This window comes from Vespa velutina, chromosome 4, assembly GCF_912470025.1.
Source record: "Vespa velutina chromosome 4, iVesVel2.1, whole genome shotgun sequence".
NCBI classification, from domain to species: Eukaryota; Metazoa; Arthropoda; class Insecta; order Hymenoptera; family Vespidae; genus Vespa; species Vespa velutina.
In genome coordinates this window covers 10,283,916-10,307,915 of record NC_062191.1, presented here as the reverse complement: position 1 = coordinate 10,307,915, position 24,000 = coordinate 10,283,916, and the positions used below count along the sequence as shown (strand labels likewise).

Sequence of the window (24,000 nt, the reverse complement as noted above, 5' to 3'; positions counted from 1 at the left end):
CTAAAGGGGAGAAAAAATAGGAGAAAAAAAGTAAAAAAAGAAACAAAATAATGGCGATAGGGCAGGCGGCTATTCGTCATAGCTATGTATATACATACATATATATATATATATACATATATATATATATATATATATATATACATATGTACAACATCGAGCAGTAATCTTAATCGGTCTTCCGTATAAATTTGAATAGAAATGGTGCATTTTAACGCGACATGTTCGTTGCCATTTTCGAGAGCAAATGCTGCGCGATGTCGGCATGAATAAATCCTTCGTGTCGCAGATATGTAACGTCGTCTTCGAATTTCTCTCGACGACGACGACGACGACAACGACAACGACAACGACAACGTCAACGACCACGACCAACGCGTTGGATCGAAGTAAATATGGAAAAGTCTCGTTTTGGTTAGTTCCTCGTGTGGTTGAATATTTGAAGATACATACATATGTATATATATATATATATATATATATATATATATATATATATATATATATATATACGTCTGAGCTTTTATACATATCTATCTATGTACATATATACAAATAAGAACATTTTAGATATCTCCTATGTAATAACTTAGATATTTTTACAATATGTATATATGTACGTATTCTTTTCATCCTTACTTCCTTTTCACTTTTTTTATAAAAAATTGCGTGAGAAGAAAGTAGCTTCCTAAAAATATTTTATATATCTGGTTTTTATATAATTTTGGGAAACTCAACAAGTATATAATTTCAATTTATAGAAAAAGAAAAGAAAAAGTAAAAAAAGAAAAAAGCATTATACCTCGATCGAAACTTACATCGTTGAAAGGTTCTTCCGGTATATGTGAAAGGTCGATGGACCAAAATTGGCTGGCTTGGGTACTACTGTTACTTTATCGGAGATACGTTTTATTGGAAAAAGGCCGAAGGACAGAAGGGTGACGTCTGCCAATTTTTCGACTGCTCCCATTATTCGTATCCGGTCGGTTTCGTCGTTCGACGGTTCGCGGACGCTTATTAAATTAATTCGTTTAATTGCCTGCGGCCGCCATTATTTCATGGAATCGAGCTTCCACCCATATGTATCCCATGTGTATGAGAGTTATATTTATGTGTGTGTGTTTGTGTTTGTCTGTACATGTAATGTATAGAAACTCGATCCTATGGGAACGAAATGTCGTTCATCTTTTCGTCGAAGCAAACTGAGACATTTCTCTCTCTCTTCCTCTTCCCCTTCCCTATATACGTTCTTTTTTCAAACATGTTTCTTTCTATCTTTTCTAAAAACTCGAAATCTCAGTTATACTCATCTCTCTCTCTCTCTCTCTCTCTCTCTCTCTCTCTCTCTCTCTCTCTCTCTCTCTTTCCCTTTCTCTTTCTCTTTCTCTTTCTCTCTCTCTCTCTCTCTCTCTTTCTCTTTCTCTTTCTCTTTCTCTTTCTCTTTCTCTATCTATCTATCTATCTATCTATCTATCTATCTATCTATCTATCTCTATCTGTCTTTAGGAAAATGTGTTTTAATCAAAATGAAAAAAGGAAAAAAATCCGAACAGAAAAAACTTCAGTAACGACGTAAAAAAGTTTCTCTGGTATAAACAATATTATATGCAAGAAAACAATGGCACTGTCGAGTTTAGAAGCTTGACTTACTTACAGAACAATTAATAATTCACTAACAAAACCAACCAATGTCGACCGAACTAATCTGTGAAAGAATTCCTTGAGAAAAGTTGTTACGTTTACCAATTTACATTCACATACATATATATACACATATATATATATACATAGATAAATACATACATATATATATACATATATATATATATATATATATATATAGATAAATATATATATACGTCCGAAGAAAATCCTAAGCATCGTTGCGAGACGATTTGTTCATTGGTTGACTGGTCTCGGTAAACGACAATCGTAAATTTGTTAAGACTTGTTTTCATATGTATATGTCTATTATGTGTTCGCGTTTATGTATATGTTACTAGAGAAAAGGAGATTGAATAATACTCGTATTAATCATTAGGTATAGTTAGCAACGAATTGAAAATGTCTCTTGTAATTCATGACTTTTCCTTTTAAGAATTTAAAGTATTATCTTAAATGCCAAAGGTATCCTTAAACTTTCGTTTAAATGAAAATCATCTTTAGTTTTGTTCTTTTGATTTCTCGTATTATATAAATCAATTAATTCTCCTTAGATATGTACAGTGTTCCGTAAAGGATTCACAATCGAAAATATGCGAGATTATCGTTACGAGTTGGCTATAAGATTGCTATCTATTTGAAAATGAAAGAATCATTAGATAGATAAACGAGAAAAGTATATTATATATATTATATATGAGATCGTTAAACCATGTCTTTTTTTCTTCAATCTAATTCCCGAACAAATTATTCGAAAAATTAGATCATATTTGTTCTTGGTAATTGAGTTCAACGATATAAAATAATTGTTTGAAGATATTATTTTTAGGACGAAAATTGCGCTAATTAATTTGCCGTAATCAAACTACTCGTTGCACGAATCTGACGAAGGATCATGGAAATAGAATAAGTAACGAAATTATGGTAGGATACTTGGTAAGGGTTCTAATAAGGATAAAAAGCTGAATGTGTGTGTGTGTGTGTGTGTGTGTGTGTATTAGTACGAAAATGAATGAGTCGTAAATTTGTAAAGTAGATCTTGACGATCTTTCATTCGTTAATTTGACAGTATAATTACGTTATTACTCTGTATACGATATATATCTACGTATTTATTGAATAAGGCAAGAATTTTAATAACTTTATATCTGTATAAAAGTTATTAAATTTTTACATAAAAATTTCGACATTATTATATTATATTATGTTTTTAGGATGTAATAGCAGAATTATTAATAAGAAATACAAATATTATTTATTTCGATATAAAATACAAATAATTCAATAATATCTCATTGACCACAGGGTAAATATTATATTTAATAAATTGACATATTCAATAAATTATATTATTATGTATTTATTTATTTATGTTAAAAAAGAAAAAACCAAAAAACAAATAAAAGAGAAAAAAAAAGTAGATTTCGTCCTTTAAAGATATTTTAATTTATCTATAAGAGAATCAAAAGTTTCTTCGAATAATTCATAATCTATTGATATTTATTATTTGTATTTTATTTGATCAATTAGAAGTCTACGAATACGTTTACGATAATTATGTAACTTACTTTAAGTACGTAGTCCTCTTTATGGTATTCACGAAGAAACGGTATGTGGCTATTATCGACGGATACGAGGACAAATGGCGCTCATGGAAAGATCGCGATCCGTTTTCGATTTGCCATGTTGAGGCAGAGAGACTGGCCGTGGTCAGTCAGTAGTCCCGCTTTCTCGCTTTCTCGTTGAAACGTTTCTTTCGCAATATCGCATACGGTTTTATTCGATCGTACGTTTCATTTTCTTCGTCGTTCCTGTTTTTCTTTTACCCTCCTAACATTTTACAATATTAATTTCTATTACGAAAATAAATTAAGAATAATAATAAGATTAGATATGTCGGATGGATATTTGACTCGAAGAGCTTGGATCTATTATTTATCACAAAGAAAGTAGTTTCACCGAAGTACTATTGTTATATATTTCATATATATTTTCTATTTTTTATTCCAAAGTCAATGATCGATCTTAATTTTCGTCTGATATTTTTCTTCATTTTATTTTATTTTTATCTTTTTTTTTTTTTTTTCTTTTATTATTTTTTTATTTTTTATATTTTTTAATCACGATAATTACCTATTCGAGATAATAGATATAATTAATCAAAATGTTTTTACTAAATATCGTAGCATATTGGTCATTTTCAGCCTCGAATTTATTTACATAATTGATCGATCTTAATTTTTGTCTACATCTTTTTTTTTTTTATCTTTTTTTTTTTCCCTCTTTGTTTTAATCTCCACAATTATCTGTGTACGAAGAAGATAATCGATCTGATCGATCAAAATGTTTTTACTACGTGTCGCAGCCGACGTTTATTTTCCATCTTGAATTTACTCGTACAGATACGTTGTATTCCTTTTTTTTTTTTCCCCCTTTCTTTCCTCTGATCTTCAAAGTGTGTGTAAGACTACTTAAGGAAATAAGGAAAATTACGAATAGGAAAAAGCTTCGGTTATTATCGATAGTGAAGAAGGGCCGATCGAATTACCGGAGCTTCCATGTTTCTCCTCTTACATATTACTTCGCCGAGAGAGAGAGAGAGAGAGAGAGAGAGAGAGAGAGAGAGAGAGCGAGAGAGAGAGAGGGAGGGAGAGAAAGAGAGAGAGAGAGAGAGAGTGAGAGGACCGGAGACGGGTTACGAGGGAAGAGTAATTTATTTGCGAAGTTCGATCGAACGACGATGCGATACGATACGATACGATACGTTACGATACGATACGATACGATACGATCGATCGTTTGGTGCTCAGCTATAACCGCCCAGCAAAATGAGATGAGTTGCATGATTCGGAGACGTTACAATGTAGCTATTATTTCCTTCTCCTTTTCATGCGAGAGAAGAGAAGAGAAGAGAAGGTGGAGACGAAGAGATAGATAAAGAGAGAGAGAAAGAGAGAAAGAGAAAGAGAGGGAGAGAAAGAGAGGGAGAGAGAGAGAAGACATAGGTCATCGTCGTAAGTTGAAAAACTCACAGCTGCCGGCAGATGTAACGCGTTTGTTTCAAATTTCTTTCTTTATCTCTCTCTCTCTCTCTCTCTCTCTCTCTCTCTCTCTCTCTCTCTCTCTCTCTCTCTCTCTCTCTCTCTCTCTCTTTTCTTCGTAGGGGATCTTCATATTAGAAGGCATCATCTTTACCAAGTATTTAACGACTTTTCGAGCTGTTCTCGTTTACATCTGCTACTCCCCTCTCTCTTCCTCTCGCTTATCTCATTCGACACGAGAAACTTTTTTCTTCTACTTCTTCTTCTTCTTCTTCTTCTTCTTCTTCTTCTTTTTCTTCTTCTTCTTCTACTTCTTCTTTTTCTTCTTCCTCTTGCAATTAGTGTCACGTGAGCAATTATTTTAATACTATCATCCACTTTGTCATAGTTTTTCTTGAGTTCGACTGGAGAATACGTAAATTGAATGAATTTTATGTTTCTGAAAGATAGATACTTTATATAGAATATAAAAGAAAACATTTTGTTTATTGATTATATAAATCAATTTTATTTATTTTGTTCCTTTTTTTTTTACTATTCGCAGGAGACAGCAGCTCGAACAGTCCGTATATTGCGAGTCCGAATCTCGGAGGAGCGCTGTGGAAGATGAAAGGCAAGACGTCCATGGCACCAATCAGGATAAGATAAAGGTATGTCCGATGTATATAGACGTTTATTTCATCCTTTCTTTTCTTTTTTTTTCTCTTTTCTTTCCTTTTGTTTTCTTTTCTTTTTTCTGTTTTATTTCTTTTTCCTTTTTTTTTTTTCCCTCTTTTATTTTCTTCTTCGGCATCTTCAAAAGAATTCATACATTTTTATTCGTAGGGAACAACAACGCAAGATCTCTTTGAATTGTTGGAGAGAGTTCAAAGTTCTCGATTGGATGATCAACGATGCGTATTGCCACCATATTTCTCTCAGGTAAGAACCGTAAGATTATTCTTTCAATTGAAAAAAGAGATTTCTCAGGTGTTTAATTTATTTCTCCTCTTTTTTCTTTTTTTTTTTCTTCTATAAATATTAGGATTATCTACTCTTTTTTTTTTTTTTTTTTTTTTTTTTTTTTTTTTTTTTTTTTTTTTTTTTTTTTTTTGAAAGAGTAAAATATATAGAGTAAAACGATGATGGTATTTTAACGAAAGAAATCTTCTTAAGCGATTTAAAAATGACGTGATACCGGTGCCCGTATCATTGAAAGATACGCTTCCTTCCATCTCGTTGATACTTAATTTCTTGCGTTTATCGAAACGAAAAACTTACATCGTTTTAATGATATCTTAATATTTCTCGAAACCTTTGCGTTTCTTAGGTCGAGTCTGACTCGACAACACATTTCGATTCCATCAATGTCTTATATCGTTGATCGAATTTTGCTCGGTTATAAAATATTGAATCTTTATAGCGACTTACGATTTTTCTAATTGTATCATCTTGAAATAATTTTTTTTATTCTTTTGCTGTAGTTCTTATTTTTTTTTACTAAATAATAAGCTTTTATTAGGAAAAAAAAAAAAAAAAAAACGAAGTTCGCTCTATAAAAATAAAGCATTATTACATGCTTTAAAATTATATTAAATATTTTAAGCATTACGAATTTGTACTGGAACATTAATGGAATATTAATGGAATATTAAGTTTAGAGTTAATATAAATATGTATTATAAATAAATATTATTTTTATTATAATACTTATTATAATATAATTATATATATATATTTTTTTTTAAAATAATATTTATTATAATATGTATTATATATAAATATAAATATGTTTATTTTTAGGATATACAAGTATATATGTTGTTGTATTAGTTAGATATCAAAATATTGGAATAACGTCAAACTACTCGATATTGGCTAATTTATAATTAATGTGGAATGAAAGCTGAGAACGGAGCAGCGAGAATATAACTTCGGGGTCGCAAAGATTTAAATCGATTCTTATGTTTTATCGTTCGTTAATTCGAGAAAAATGAGAAAGTACAAAGATGGAAGATTGTACGTTAGTAATCCTTATTGATTCGTTTTGAAAGATATTATTTATGTGAAAAAGAAAGCACATTTAGCATATTCAAGCGAGAAAAAAACTGAATGATATCTCTATGGAGAATAAAATATTGTTTCGATCATTCAAGATCATAGTAGCTTATGTATTCCGTTTGAAGATGGAACGATTCTTGGAGAATGGTTTACGAAAGATGGATGATGGAAGAAGACAGCCACGTTCGTCCTCCATTGCAAAGACAATTTAACGAGAGAGACACGTAAAGAAAGAAAGAAATAACGAGAAAAAGGATTCAGGAACAATCGTTTCGGCACGCGTCGTATGAATCCATAAAGCTGCCAACATGGTGTCTCTGAAAATCATTTCGGCATTGTCCTTTGTTGTATCTCAAAGGGGAAAATTATAAGAGTCATTCGCTAAAGAGGGGTAGTTTTTGAATGAAAGGAAGAAATTCGTTCGCACTTTCCTATCAACATTTCTCATCTTTCATTTGGTTTTCTTTTTGGTCGGAGACTAATAATAATCGATTAAGCCGCAACGAGTGATTGTCCTAACTCGTATTTGACTCTCTCGAATTTCGAAGGTCGATGAGTCGACAGAAAAGATTACCCATGGCTCCCTGACGAGAACAAATCGAGAATCGTCGATGAGAATGATCGTGTACTATGATCGTATATAAATGATAATAAACCGAACTTACAAACGCGAATATATTTTTAACGTTTTACGCGTGTCGTTCGCGCACGTTTCACTAATGCGGAGAAAGAGAGAGAAAGAGAGAGAGAGAGAGAGAGAGAAACAGAGAAATAGATAGATCAGATCTCTTTGGTTGATCTTGATTAATCGTACAGTTATCTCGATGTGAATGTAAAGCGACGGTGGGAGATGAAATAGTATACTGAGCATAACTCTAGTTAGTTCCCTTTTTTATCCGATTAAAAATATCTCTGCATCCTGCGTTTCTTATCAACGTATTACACATTATCCTAATACGAATCGCCATCATCTGGCGGACAGATGCGATGCATTCCTCTTATGGGAAAATATTTAGTAGTTATTCATGCAAATTTCTTATGCCATTCTAATCGTTCATGTGTGTAACATATGCATATTAGGAATAATGTTTCATAACGTACGTTCATGATGTGAATGAAATGATATTTCAACGGATCGAATTTATGTTCAAATTACATATTATATACGAGAAAATTAATTTATAATTTGATTTTCTTCTTATACAATTAATTGTAGGTTTATACTTTCGCGTATAAAGTGTATCAATCGTGAACAGTTAAGAAGTGATGTAGGATTTTGTTCTTACCGTCGTCGATAATGTAGATTTTTTCTGTATCAACATTAGTACCGTAGTTGGTAAGGTAGATTTTTTTGGTAACATTTGATCGACCGTAGAAATACGTATCGGTAAAGAAACATTCGTATTTATCCACTATCACTTTTGCTAAAATGTGGATAAGTTTTCCAAACGATGTTATAGTAGATATCTTTGTGGTGTATCATGCACATTGAACTATATTCAACATAGATCGTGATTCTCTTTTTATTTTGTAAAATTCAAATAAACATCTTGTTGACTATTTCTATCGTAGATAACAAAGTTAATAAGAAAATTTACAAGTTTATAAGAATAATATGAAGAAGTATATTTGTTATCGTTTTAATTAACGCACATATTATATTTTTATTTTTAATCATTCATTAGAAATATAGAATTGGTACGTTGGCCAAATAAGGCTTACATTTTGAAAAGTTCCCATCGAATTTCGTTATTATTTTGTTCGAGCTAACTACGGAAACGGAAACCCACAAGGCAAAGCATTTCGAAACCATACACGATGGTATGTAAAATAATGCGAAATGATGCACAAACGATCCTCAGGATGTAAAGAAGAGGGATGGGTGAGAGAAGGGAGAGGGAAGGTAGAGGAAAGCCGCTTCCGGTCGAGCAGGTAAGCGCACCGGAAGTGCCGCTTGAACCGCCACGGTCAACCGTCATGCTATGGCTTTAACCGAACGGTCAAAGCAAAGATTTTCAGGGATTCGTTGTCTTCTGTTCGATGTCCGTAAAGATCGTAGATCTCATTACGGTAGACGGTCTGGTTATAAAAAAAAACGTCCAACTCCTATAAATTCCTTTCTTTCTCGACATAAAATCGGGCACAAAATTATCGCACGCATCCGTTGGTTTTCTTTTTTTTCTTTTCTTTTGCCTTTTGTTGTTTTTTTTTTTTTCTTCTTTAATATCCTAATGAATTGCAAAAGGGATAACATTTATCTGCGAATGCGAAACCAAGCTGTGGAAATATAAACAGATGCGTTGCTTGATGTTTTTAAGCGACGACTGACTTCGCAGAATCGTTTACATAAACAAATTCGATTTATACGGACTTGAAAGACGTTCGTTCTGTGATCGTCAACGAAGTAAGAACTCTTTCTCAATTTAATCATTATTATTCTCCCCCTACATTTAGTGTAATATTCAGGGTAAGATAACAACTTATAATGGACATAAAACTTAATCGAAAAAAAAAAAACCCCACTTATTTAATAGAAAAGAATTCTTCTTTTTGTCGATATCGAATGACTTATTCATTTTCTCTTTCTCTCTCTCTTTTTTCTTTTTTTTATCCATATTTTAAATAGTAGAGAATGTATAGTTAGACTTTGTTAGAGGAATGAGTAAGACAGAGGCAGAGAGAGAGAGAGAGAGAGAGAGAGAGAGAGAGAGAAGGAATTAAATTTGATATTCAAGCGGCAATTTATAGTTCGCTTGGTCCGTCGTTACGAAAGATATCGATGCATGATGCATGTCGCTGGAAGCACAATACATGTACATATGTGTGTGTGTTTATACATGTATATATACATGTATATGTATATACATATATATATATATACATATCCTCGATAGTAATGGGCACGACAGGGTGTCAGGGTGCAGCTGCCCTTTTGGTCGTTATCTCTAAGCTTAAATTCCGCTGAAACAAACAAACTCTGAACGTAACGTAACGTAACATAACGTAACGTACGTAGGAATATCGATAGGAGACAGCTCATCCACGTTGATGGTAATTTTGATAACATGGCACGGAATTTTCCTAGCTTGTTGCTCTCATTTATAAATACTATTACCTATTATCAAAAGAAATAGAACGAAAACGAAAAGTTTGTTTGATCGTAATTCGTATATATATATACATATATACATATATATATATATATATATATATATATGTATATATATATGTATATATATATGTATATATATATATGGTAGTTAGGTAATAGGTAGTTATTTCAATAAAAAAGAAAAAAGTAATTACATTTTTTTAAACACGAAGTAAATATCAAATAAAAAATATACGAAAAGGTAAAGTAAACTTCGAGTACTATTATATGCATAATTGTTTAGAAAAAAAAGAAAAAAATTGCGAATAATAAACAAATATATAAAATAATTTCATGGGTTTTAAATTCGATTCGATAAAATGGAATAAAGAAAAAAAAAAAAGAAATTCAAAAGAAAATTTTTATCCTCCTTGCTGTACCTCTTATTGTTTTAATGGACAATTGACGACGTTTCGTAAATTACCGAAGATACAAGTTAATACACAAAATGGAGATAACGATCATTAGGTGGAAATAAGATTAACCTTTTGCGAAAGCCAAGAGATGCGAACAAAGAAGAATAAAAAGAAGAGGAGAAGGGATAAGGAAAGGTAATAAACATATACATGCATACGCATACGTACACGCATTCGCATACACACACACACACACACAAACACACAACGCATATAAGAGCACATTGCAAGAAGAGTGCAAAGAAGAGTTGGCCCAGGAGGAGAAGGTTGCCTCTTTCTTGGTTAAACCATCGATGTTTTCGGACACAGGAAGTTGTGTAAAATAATGAAAGAGATGGACACAAAGGAACGGGAAGGAAGAGAGTCGTCGTACCGGAGAACGAAATAAGTCGAGCAAGAAACGACATCCGCTCTCCTGCGAGCTTCGTTGTCGTCGTCGTCGTAGTCGTTGTTGTTGTCGTTGTTGTATGCACGTACGCGTAGTATAGAAACACTAAAGTAACCCGGATCCCGTTCTCCTTCTTTTCCTTTCTCTCTCTTCCTCTATCACCTGTAGTTATCTTCGACCTAAAGAACTCGAACAGTCATTCTTTTAAACTCTTGATACATTTTCATGAGTTCTCTTACTATCTTTCTTTTTTTCTCTTTTTATCTGTCTGATCGATATCAATGAATTTTTAATTTAAAAATCCTTTCAATTATAGTGTATATATATATATATATATATATATATATATATATATATATATATGTATATTATAATTATACTATGTATGATTACAATTATAATTATAACTTTAATTATAACTCTGTATGACTATAATTATAATCATAATTATAACAATATATAGCTATAGTGTATACTATAATTATATAGTATATATTATATATTTACTACATAGTATTATTATATATATTATAATCATATGTATATCCTATATATATAGGGTAATTCCGGGTGAGGTGACCTTGCGAATGAAACACGACTCGATCTCATATTTTGTAGATATAGTTCATGCAATGATATATCGTTATAAAATTCTTGAAATGCAAGTGAGTCATCACTATCTGACTTTTGGGATATATGGCTCGGTTTTTCACAGAGATAGTTGACCCATTTATACATTCTTCTTACGTTTTTATGACATAAACCTGACTGTTTAGGAGGATGATAAATTTTTTGTTACTTTTAATTATTTAATCATTTTTATTGGTGAAAATCTATTATGCGCTTTCTTAAGTGAAGAGTAACAAGCAGGACAACATACAACTGAAGAAAATACAGAAACAAAATAAAGGATCTGTAGATACCTGTTTTATTTGCTTTTTCAGCATGCAATAAATAAAAAGAAACCCACGACAGACACGCCAAATACAATGCTAAATAAGATTATTCCAATCTCCAGTACGTCATTGGATCCCCAGTACATCAATGTTTAATGAATTAGAAAACGTAAAAGACTTTTTGAAAATTAATAAAACTAAGAAAATCTATTAAAAGTTCAGGCAAATCCAAACGTAAATGTTTTTCCTATGGAAGATATTCGAATGAAAATTATTCAGATTTTGTAGTCGAAGAAAAAAATATTGAAGAAGAGAATAATACTGACAATGCGTCAAATATAGATAACTGTACAGAGATGAATTCCGTTATGTGAGATGTGATAAGTGATTTCACGAAGGATGTTCGATATTTTTCAATTCATGTGATCACTATAGAGAAGTTTTAACAATAAAAATAAATTTTTTTTCCTACGTACTTTTATGTTCGACATCCTTTTTTTTTCTCTTTATTTGAACCATGACACCCTAGTTTATAGGTCATCTCACTTGAACAGTTCGGGCATAATGACCTTTTACATGGAAAGACATTTCTTTTCCCTTTGTTTTTTTGTAACAAACATCTATGATTATATTTTGTTTTTATTTCGGTATTATAATTAATTATTCATATTCGTTTACAAATATATATATATATATATATATATATATATATATATATATTTTACTTTGGACATCGGTTAAATTACATTTACAATGTACCTATTGAAGCTTTCGAAAAAAAAGTTCCATTACTCTCTAAATTATTTAATATAGGATTAGTAGAATGATTTAGAATATTTGAAAATAGGTCTATAAAAGAAAAATATTAAACCGAGTTGTTTCACCCGCAGGACATCGTTCAAAATTGCTTTGTGTGCGTGCATGCGTGCGTGCGTGCGTGCGTGCGTGCATGTGTGCGTGCGCGTGTGGTATTTATATATAGTATATATAGTACACAGCATGTATGTATATATACACACATACGCATACACAGAGAGAGAGAGAGAGAGAGAGAGAGAGAGAAAGAGAAAATTATATTCATAATTATAATATGGTATATTATATATATATATATATATATATATATATATATTTACATATATATATGTAATATATATATAATATATATAATATAATTTATATATATATATATACCAATAATTATAATATTACAGCATATAATAATTGCAATATAATATCATTCAAAAATTCCCGCCATTTCAGTCACCAAATGCAATGGCGACCAATCGAGATTCGAGAATATTGGCGCGTAATCTCGAGTCTTGTACGAAAAGGGCAACTATAACAAAGAGAGAAAGAGAGAAGTAGGAGAGAATTTATTCATTTAATTGGCGATCGTTATCGAAAAGAATTCCCATGGTAGGAGAAAGAAGAAGGAGGTCGCGAACGCGCGATCGGCGACCATGGCAACGTTTGTTCCATGGTGCATCGAAGGAGCGAAGGGGCTAGAGGAGCGAGGTAGGGGAAGAATGGTGGTGGGGAGCAGAAAGGAGGGACGTCTCGGTCTCGTCGGGTAGTCGGCTCGAACCGCGCGATCGCACGAGTAGTTGTCGCAGTGACGTTATACGGTAAACTTCATGATCGTTTGGTGCGGTCACGTTAACTCGCAAGTAAACACTTTCTATTCTGACCTCGCTGCTTAGATGTAGAGAGAGAAAGAGAGAGATAGATAGATAGAGACAGAGAGAGAGGAGACGTATAAGTTGTGGTTGTGTTAGTGTTCATAGTGATAACTTTCGAACGATCTTCTTGTACACCTTGGTCACGTCTCTTCGTTCAAGAGGACACTCTCGCGATGTCCTGGCGGGACTTGAACGTTGCCGTTCATCGACGGACGAAGAGGTCGGACATTGGTGCGTCTTCGAGTCTCGATCCTCGTAACTCGTAGTAGTAGTAGAGTTACCTGTCGTTAGTAGTTCCTCTTTCCGTCCGTAGTTAAGGCTAACGTCCTTCTCCGATCTCTTGCATTCCGAGAGGAGAAAGACAGAGATAACAGAGAAAAGAGAGAGAGAGAGAGAGAGAGAGAGAGAGAAAGGAATACACTGACGTTTCAAGTGAAGAGAGATAGAAATAGAGAGAGAGAGAGAGAGAGAGAGAGAGAGAGAGAGAGAGAGAGAGAGAGAGAGAGAGAGAGAGGGGAGAAAACGGCAAGAGTCAAGAAAAGAGTAGACATCCTACTACAACGGTTAGACTATTACTTCCAGTCGAGTATCTCGGTGTCTTCTCTTATTCCCATCTAGTAGTTAAGGAAAGCTGAGAATCTCGAGTCCCGAGAAAACAACAGCAACACGGCAGGAACGGCTGTGGTGGCGGCAGCGAACTCGACGACGTCAGGTTGGGTTCCTGCGTCGAGATCGAAGGGCGCATTCGAGAGAGGGAACGAAGAGGGGAGAAAGAGAGAGAGCGAGAGAGAAAGGAGGAGGAGGAGGACAAGAAGCACGGTTATGATGGGAGTACTGCGCTGGAGGCACGATCTTAGATCGGAGGCCGGCCAACAGGCAGGAGGAACAGCAACTGCAACAACAGCAACAGCAACAGCAGCAGCTGGAGCAGCTACGACAACGACGCAGCAACAGCAACAGAGAGCCAGTTCTGGTCATGGCAATCATGCGCATGCGCATGCCTTGCCGAAATTACTCTCACAGGTTAGAGACGAATAGACCCGATTTTTCTATTTCATTTTCCCGCCTTGAGGTCCTTAACCAATGAGTCTAACTATTCTATATACAATTGCATCTTATTTCAAAGATCTATAATTCGAACGATGTTGTTCATATTTTCATAAAAATCTTCAAATACTCTTGTCTCGATGTTTTGTACATAATCTATTTTTAAGTGCGGTCATGATCGATCAATTTTAAGGATCTATAGATTGAACGACATTATTAAGTATAGCACTTAAGTATTTATCGAACCTGTTAGAATGTCTAAGAGAAACGGCGTATATACACATACACGTATATAAGAATATATATATATATATATATATATATATATATATATATATATTTTCCTTAGAGTACTTAGACACCGTAAAAGACAAAAAAGATAGAAAATAATAGATGGTAACGCGTTTGAATAGTTCTGGCTAAGAGAGTAAAGGGAAAAGAACTTGGAGAACGAGCCAACTATCTTTGGCACGTTTGAACTTTGAACTTCGTTCTATGCTACGATCGGCATTCGGATAATAGCCTTCAAAGACAGCACCCAAACAAATCTCTTTCCGTTTCATGGAAATAGTCGAAGACGGTGAAAGGATCAGCAAGTAATTATACTTGACTAACAGATATTTATTTATATAATATTTCGATATAGTTTTTCTCTCTCTCTCTCTCTCTCTCTCTCCCCCTGTTTCTTCAATTTTATTTCATTTTCCATTCCAAGCTGTGAAACGCTATCAAGAAAGATAGAGAGGGAGAAGAGAGAGAGAGAGAGAGAGAGAGAGAAAGAGATAAAGAAAGGAGAGAGGGTCGAAGTAGGAAGGAATGTAATTGCAAACGGTACCGAAAAGAAGAACTTTTTTCGTTTCTCCTTCGTGAACTTCATTGCGGTTTTAAAGAGATCTGACAAAAAAAAGAAGAAAGAAAAAAAAAAGACGAAACGCTCGCTCTTCGAGAAATACAACCGCCCGTTTTTCATTCTGGCCTGCCAGACATCGTCGTACGGGAACGGCTCTTGGGAAGTAAAAACGAAGGAAAGGGTAGATGCAAGAAAGAAGGAGAAACAAGGAGAAAGAGAGAGAGAGAGAGAGAGAGAGAGGCGAGCGGAGATACCCTAAAGAAAAAAATGCAGGAACATACGCGGATCGACGATTTCTCATGACGATTTTCTCGCTTTGCGAATTGCTATCACTTGAAAAACAAAGTTGAGAGAGAGAGAGAGAGAGAGAGAGAGAGAGAGAGAGAGAGAGAGAGAGAGAGAGAAAAGAAGAAATGGGTTGGCCGAAGGGAAGTAAAGAGAGTGAGAAAAAGCTTTGCATTTATGATTAGTATTTTCCTTAGGACATCAAATTTTCTTCTTCTCTTCTTTTTCTTTTTTTTCTTCTTTCGTTTATGTTATTCCTTTTAGGCTTTTATTTTGTAAAGTTACGCCACATTTAAAAGCAAAACTCTATCTCTTTCTATCTCTGTCTCTCTTTCTCTCTCTCTATCTCTATCTCTCTTTTTCTCTCTTTCTCTCTCTCTCTTTCTGGGCGTCGTTAAGAGTACCGTGAAAATTGGAGGCTGGTTATTTCATTTAATTCGCTTTTTGCACATTTAATGGGATCCTGCTAGTAGACTTACAAGTATTATTTCGTCGAAAAAAAAAAAAAAAAAGAGAGAAAGAAAAAAAAAGAGAAAGAGTTTCTTTTCGAATATGAGATCTCATCTAAATCTATTAGCACAATTTGAAATGAAATTTTAATTAAATCGTTCGGTATACATTTTCAATGATTTTTTTTCATACCCGTATATCTACATACATACACACATAAGCGTAAGTATGTACATGCATGCACATGTATATACGATATATTATACACAGTAAGTTAGTGATTTTGTGAAGTGGAGATTGAAAAGAAAAAACAGAAAAAAGAAAATATATTCAAAGAAATATTCATGTTTTTCTACGAGTACCAAGTATACTGAGCATACTACGTAGCTAGTATAGTATACGAGTACAGGGTATGACTTTCAGCAACGACATGCAGCGAGCTCTCTCGTCGAGTTAAAGGGAAAAGCGGCTCTCGACGCATTGAGGACAATTCATCGCGAGAGATATTTCTCTCTCTCTCTCTCTCTCTCTCTCTCTCTCTCTGTCTCTCTGTCTCTTTCTCTTTCTGCCCCCTTTCTCTCTATCTCTCGTTTGAAACGTGTACGCTAAAGCACGTGCTTGCAGCAATAGCATCAGTAGATGCTCGAGTTTGCGCGTTACTATTTTTCGTCTAAGCAGCATCAACAGAATTTAATTTCTCTTGAAATTTATTTCTATTTTTATCTAAAACATAAAATTTTATTTTTATACCTAAAAAGAAAGAAAGAAACAAAAGAAACAAGAAGATCTACGAACGAGAAACTTTCTTTCACGATCTCACTCGAAAGATAGCTTATGATTTACTACGAAGTTATAAACAAATTGTTATTGTATACTACGTTTTCTTTTTCTTTCTTTCAACGGTTTTAATGTTTGTTCTCTTTCTCTCTTTCTCTCTCTCCCTCTCCCCCCACCCTCTCTCTCTCTTTCTCTCGCTATTTTTTTTCACCAGTTCGCACTACACTACGTTCTCGGTAGTATAAACATAGTGAAACGGGTATAAAGACGTCGCGTCTTCGGATCATTGAGATTTATTTCTATGGGCGCCTTTAGACTAAGCGAGCAGTAATAAAATCGTGCTCGCACGATCCCACTCTTGCTATTAGAGCTGACATCATTAGGCGTAAATATCCGTGTATATAAGGAGAGACACCGAGTTAAACTAGAATCTGAAGTCAGAAGTTAAACGGAGATGAGAGTCGCCTAGACCCCCATAATACTTGCCAGAATATACAAATCATGTCATTTGCCAGTTCGTTGATAAAATACAACATAGCCTTGTGTATTTCTTATTTATTTATTTTATTTTTTTTATTTCAAAATGTATGTACTTACACGTACTTTAATAATAACCATTTATTATGTCATATCTTTTTGTATGGTTGTTATCTCATTTTTTTTTACTTTTTACTTTTTTACTTTTACTGCGAAGGATTCATAATGGTATTATTCGTTGAAAAAATATGATACATCTTTTTTCTTATTTACTTTTTTATTTTACAATATATGTACTAAGTATATTTTATTATTTATTATATCATATCGTTTAATATCTTGTTTTCAGTTTCATTTTTCATTTTTATCAAAGATCCGTCGAGGAATAAGACAACATTTGTCTTATTTATTTTTTTATTTTATAATATACTTATATACGACGCATGTTTTAGTAACGATCATTTATTACGTCGTATCGTTCGATATCTTATGATTTTATTTCACATTTTTATCAGAAATCCATCGAGGAATTATTCGTTGAAGAAACACAACGAAGCTTCTTTTTTTTTATTTACTTTCGTATTTTGCAAAATATATATATATATATATTTTTTTTTCTTTTTTTCTTTTTTTCTTTTTTTAATTACGATTCTATTTATTATATCATCATTTCATATTTATTAACTTTATTCTTTATTTTTATTGGAGATTCTTCGAGAAATTGTTCGCCGTTGAAACACATCATAGCTTTTGTCTTTTTTATTTTTATTTTTATTTTTATTTTTTTATTTTACGATATATTTCAATAACAATTAATCATTATATCTCATTGTCATTTATATTCGATTTCTTATTTTTGTAAATAATTGAAAATTCATGTAGGAATTACGAGAAGCTAGAGATTCTCGTAATATCCTTGAAATAATTGATCCTTACATCGTGATTCATCGGTTCTACCCTAGAGAATTGTCGATGTTGGCCGAACGGGAAGGATCGATTTGATTGCGAATTTACATAATTCTTGGTAACTCAAGATGGAGATAGTTATTTTCGAAGCACATACATGTATTTACAGATGTTCATGCGAATCGACAAAATTATCTTTCGATCGTAATTCGAAGTACTCATCGATCGCCAGTTGCCTTATTGATCGGTAACAATACATACATACATAGGTATATACGACGCATATAGTATCGTCCGATGTATATATGTACTTTCGATTACTTGAAAAAAAAAAACAGAGAAAGAAACGTATTATCGTATTATCAAGGTCATCGTTTCAAAAATAATCATTTCGATTATGATAGCTTTTTCCTTATTTATATCTTCTTTTATCTATTTTTATTTATTTTTTTTTTTTTTTATTTTTTTGTTAATCGAAGGAATCGATGAAAGGAGTCCGAAAGTACACAGATATGTATGAAATCTGTGTGTTTTATTAAAAAGGAATAAAAAAAAAATAAAGGAATTGATATAAAATGATACATATAATAACGAAAAATATCTATCGAAATATATTCGAATAATATTTTCTTCATATTGGATTCGAAATATAACATATGAAGACTTTTTTCCCATCTATTTAAGAGGTAGTATTCCCCAGAGTAATTTTCTACGTCTCATTCGACTATCCTCCTGACCTTATATCTACTTCTTGAGCTGCTCGAGCAACAACTCGATAGGAAACTTGTGTCGACGACGAGTGGAATGAGAGACAGAGAGAAATAGATAGATAGATAGATAGATAGAAAGAGAGAGAGAGAGAGAGAGAGAGAGAGAGAGAGAGAGAGAGAGAGAGAGAGAGTGAGAGAGAGAAAGAGAGAGACCGACCTGCATGCTTCTTTAAAATTCAGACTACAGTACTTTCACTCGTATCACATTCCTACGGTATCTCCTTCGGTTATGGCGTCATATGGGTAATTTACATATCGGCATGTTACGTTTTAACATTTAAAAATAAAAGAAGTAGAAAAAAGTGTCCAGATTTAAATAGCCTACTTTATAATAATAATAATGTAATTACATTAAAATATAAGAAAAAGAGAGATAGATAAATAGAGAGAGAGAGAGAGAGAGAGAGAGAGAGAGAGAGAGAGAGAGAGAGAGAGAGAGAGAGAGAGAGAGAGAGAGAGAGAGAACACTAGTCTTTTGTCTCTCTTTTATAGCCCTTTGGATCGATGAAAGATCAAGTTCCTCGAAGAATCGTGATGGTGCAGCCTGAAGAAGAAGAAAAAAACTTTCTTTCGTAGGCTGTTGCTCGTTGCTAGCTCTTTCTCTTTCGCTCTTTCTTTCGGAGTCGTTTTAAAAGGCACTCCGCAAAAGGGGCCGCACAGCTGTTCACGTGGCTCCTTTTTTCTTCATCTCTCTCTCTCTCTCTCTCTCTCTCTCTCTCTCTCTCTCTTTCTCTGCCTGTCTGTCTCTGTCTCTTTCTTTCTTTTTCTCTCTCTTCAGTGTCTCTTTTTTCTTTTTTTTCTTTTCTTTTCTTTTCTTTTCTTTTTTTCTCTCTTTCTTTTTTTTTAAGTGACGTATAAGGTCTGAGACCCCAATGGAAAGAACTGCAACTAGCAGCATTTAACGTATACATGTATATGTATATGTATATACATATAATAAAATATGTATGTGTATACATATAATAAAGTATAGTAAAGTAAGTATGTATGAATATACATATAATAAAATGCATCTCATGGCTGTTGACCTCGAGAAAGAAAGAAAAAAACAGAGAAAGAGGGAGGGAGAGGGAGAGAGAGAGAATGAAAGAGGGAGAAAAATTTTTAGTTGATCCTAGACACGAAATAGCAAAATATCAACGAACATTGAAAGAGAAAGAGAGAGAGGGGTGGGAGGGAGAAAAAGAGAGAAGTTACTGTGTGTTATTTATTATATAGAGACAGCCAGGTGCAAAAGACAGCACAGCTGCTCCGACTAGGAAGAAAAATCGATAGATCCGAGCAGCCCTTCTCTACTTATCTCGTAGATATTTTAAATACAACAAAGGGGGAGAAGGGGAGAGATAGGGTGAGATGAGAGATCAGTCAGTGAGATTAAACAAATTTTATTATTCTTTAGTATCTCACCAATCTTTCTCTCTCTCTCTCTCTCTCTTTCTCTTCCTCTCTCTTTCTCTCTTTTTCTTTCTCTCCCTCTTTCTCTCCCTCTCTATCTCGATCATTATTATCAGAGACTATCATGTATCGAAAGAAATTTAAACGATGTATTAACATTTTTTAAAACGATCGTATGATGATTAAAGAAAATGAACATTGGATATGTTATGAATAGTAATTTAATCGTAACAATTTGTCTCTATTTTAAAGAGAACGTTTGTTTTGTAATGTGAGATGAAAAAGATGAAGAAAGATAAACATTTTCGCATTTTTTCACCGAATGCTTGCAATGGAATACACTACCTTTCTTAACTTGGCAGCTTCCATTCTCGAATCCAATCGGTTTCATGTTTTCGACCTTAACCCCTTTAAACGCGTAAGACGTAATAAAAGTGCCTGTCAAAGGCATGACAAGAAAAAAAGATGACAAAACAAAAAGAGAGAGAGAGAGAGATGTATAGATATAGGATTTAATTAGGTTCGACCACCAACGACGATTTGCTTACGCAATTAACTTTGTTCGTTCTAATTCTGGAATGTCTCTCTCTCTCTCTCTTTTTTCTTTCTCTCTTTTTTCTTTCTCTTTCCCTCTCTCTCTCTCTCTCTCTATTTTCGAGAAAATATAAACAATTGCATATGGCTGACGTGTATATCTTTCATCATACATGCATCAACGTTACTTTTTGAAGGTATAAATTTCATCAGTCGTTATCAGGAAAAATGAAAAGATGAGAAAGAAAAAATTATTATTATTATTATTATTATTATTATTATTATTATTATTATTATTATTATTATTATTATTATTATTATATTGAATTACGCGAATTTTATTTTATTTTATTATTAATTTTTTTATTATTATTTTTATTATTATTATTATTATTATTATTATTATTATTATTATTATTATTATTATTATTATTGTTATTATTATTATTATTATTATTATACCGATCTAGCTTGTTACGTCAACTTTCAATGGTATAGTTTCTTCACAAGTCACGCGTAACTAACAGAGAACAGTGTCCTTAATTAGCAATATAATGATATTGGTAACGTTCACTGTCTAGTGTCCTTTCTTAAGTAGTCCTCCGTTGTAGACGGTGAACGCTTATTAGCAGTCTTTAATAAAACAAGCGTACCAACCTCTTGGCACGTTGAACGTGCCATATCGACAATGATATTTATTCACGGTCGATCGACTTCCGAGTTTAACACCTCCTTGTCCATCTAACTATATCCATACCAGTTACGTTGTTTTGCCATATCGTGTATAACTTATGCGAATATTTAAATTTTTAACCGGCTATCGACGACCTCGCATCCACGATATGTTTAATTGTTTATTCAACGTAAATATACATGTTTTTCACCTATTTTAAGTATTTTGTGTTCGTTCGATAGAAAAGTTTTTCTCATGAATTTTTCGAATACCATCAAACGTAAAAATCGATTTCTTTGATACAATAAAAAGAAAAAGAAAGAAAGAACGAATATAAAAAAAAAAAAAGAAACAAAAAAATAAAAGAGGAAAAGGAGAAAGACTTTACAAAGGACTCGTGCCAAGTAAAATTTTTCGAGAGTCATTTCATCGAAGAGTTAAATCGACGTGAATTTGATCAAATCATCGCGAATCGATATTCATCCCTGACCCAGTTTTTATTCCTTCTCACTGACCAACTTGGATAGTAAAGAGAGAGAGAGAGAGAGAGAGAGAGATAGTAATACGGTAAGAGCTATCGCGATAAGTCGATGGCTAACAGCTGCTATGGAATCGACCGGAGCAACCGAGTCAAAAGACAATTTCATTCTTAGCACATCTCGAAGTTTATGTATACGAAGACTGTACATGGGCGCGTCCAACAATGCGCACACGTACTGAATTATTCATCCTCCAGTGGAGACCATCCTCTCTTTCTCTCTCTCTCTCTCTCTCTCTCTCTCTCTCTCTCTCTCTCTCTCTCTCTCTTTCTCCTTTCGCATTTCCTCCCTTCATCATTCCACCTTTTCGTCTTTCTCTCACGTAGAGAAGACGCGGAGCTTCCTCTTTTCTTGGACCTCCCTTCTTTCTTTCTTTCTTTCTTTCTTTCATTCTTTCTTTCTTCCTTCCTTCCTTCCTTCTCTTTTCTTTTCTTTTCCTCCTTATCCTTTTTTCTCTGTTTCTCTTTCATTCTTTCCTTCTTTCATTCTTTCTTTTTTTTTTTTATTTATTTATTTTTGTTTTTCGTACTCGTCCGACCGTAGAAAAAAAAACAAGAAATTCATTGCGACGGACTCACAAGAATTTTCTCTCTATCTCTCTCTCTCTCTCTCTCTCTCCTCTCTCCTCCCCCTCTTGCTATCTTACTTTTTTCTTTTCTTTTTCCTTTTTCTTTTTTTTTTTCTTTTTTTTTTTTTTTTCTTAATTCAAAATAATAATTTGTCTCTTCCTCTTTAATCATCTCTTCGAATGTTTTTATTCATATATATATTTTTATTCATATATACATATATATATATGGAAGAAAAAAGAAATAAATCGAAAGCCTTTTATGTAGATACTTCATTTTGGGGTATGGAAGTTTCCCTTCGCGACGATTCCGAAGTATCTACTCGCTTTTTCTTTTTCTTATTTCTCTTCGTTACGGTGAAACGACGCAACTCGAATTATGTAAATCTAGTGCACGCGAGCGTTGCGCAACTCCGTTAGGAACCACCCACCAGTTCCACTTCTTTTTCTTCTTTTTCTACTTCTTTCTCTATTTCTTCTTCTTCTTCTTATTCTTCTTCTTTTTTTTCTTCTTTTTTTTCTTTTTCTTCTTTTTTCTTTTTCTTCTTCTTTGTCTTTCTTTTATCTTCCTAACTCATCTTTTCATTCGCGAGGAGCCTCACGGATTACTGTATTTTCTGCGTTATCTGTATTCCACCATTTTTCTTGTTTTTATTCTTTTTCCTTCTCTTTCTTTTTTTTCCTCCCGTTAAAATCATTATCTTAATCGTTCGAATATAAATTTATCGATGTAGAAGAGAAAAGAAATATAATTTTAGTCTACCGTTATCGTATTCTTTTATAACTCGGTAACACCGTTTTTTTTCTCTTAACGAAGAATAATTGATGTGACCGAGAATGAATCAAGGACAACGACGTCCGTTGAATATCAAAAATTGTATTCTTATTACTTTCATAACTATCCATATCTATAGCTTTTTATAATGCGTAAAACGATCATACACTTAGTCTTCTCTTTGTTACTAACGTCGTTTGGCTGCAATTTCTTAAACGATGTAACCATTTTGCTCTAAGAATTTCTTAACCATTGCCAAAGAAATACCATTCGTTATAAGCAATGAATACGTGATTTAATATTTATCGAATCTATTTCGTATAATCGTATTTATTTTTCTCTTTCAAATATTTGTAATTAAATATATTTGTGTTCGAAGAGTCAATAGTTCAAGTACATGTTACGTAGGTAATTACACGTGGCACCCGCATATACGTTCTTAACATCGGACGGATGATAATTCATTCGTGTTTTACACAAAAACGACGAATCGAAAAGAACGTGCGACAAACGTGGTATCACGATTTAAAGGATTAGTAAACGCACAGATGGTCAAAGCGAACTGTTAAACTGTTCGTCCCGTACAATGATCCCGTACGAAACGAGAAATTGTAAAGAAATATTAAGAAAAAAAAAAAAAAAAAAAAAAAAAAAAAAAAAAAGAAATTATAAAATAAA

The 24,000-nt window shown here is 33.1% G+C and overlaps 1 protein-coding gene across 8 annotated transcripts in view; it reads left to right on the top strand.

The window, feature by feature from the left end:
* The window catches only part of LOC124948942 (rap1 GTPase-activating protein 1), a 112,599-nt gene that overhangs the window by 67,222 nt on the left and 21,377 nt on the right, over positions 1-24,000 (top strand). For 4 of the 8 annotated variants that reach the window (XM_047493304.1, XM_047493306.1, XM_047493307.1 and 1 more), the window contains 3 exons: positions 5,248-5,353; positions 5,529-5,624; positions 13,898-14,299. In XM_047493304.1, the coding sequence (XP_047349260.1) occupies positions 5,248-5,353; positions 5,529-5,624; positions 13,898-14,299 (604 nt within the window). Of the gene's footprint in view, positions 1-5,247; positions 5,354-5,528; positions 5,625-13,169; positions 13,508-13,894; positions 14,300-24,000 lie in introns of those variants that run through there. The other 4 variants (XM_047493308.1, XM_047493309.1, XM_047493311.1 and 1 more) reach the window with 3 other exon arrangements.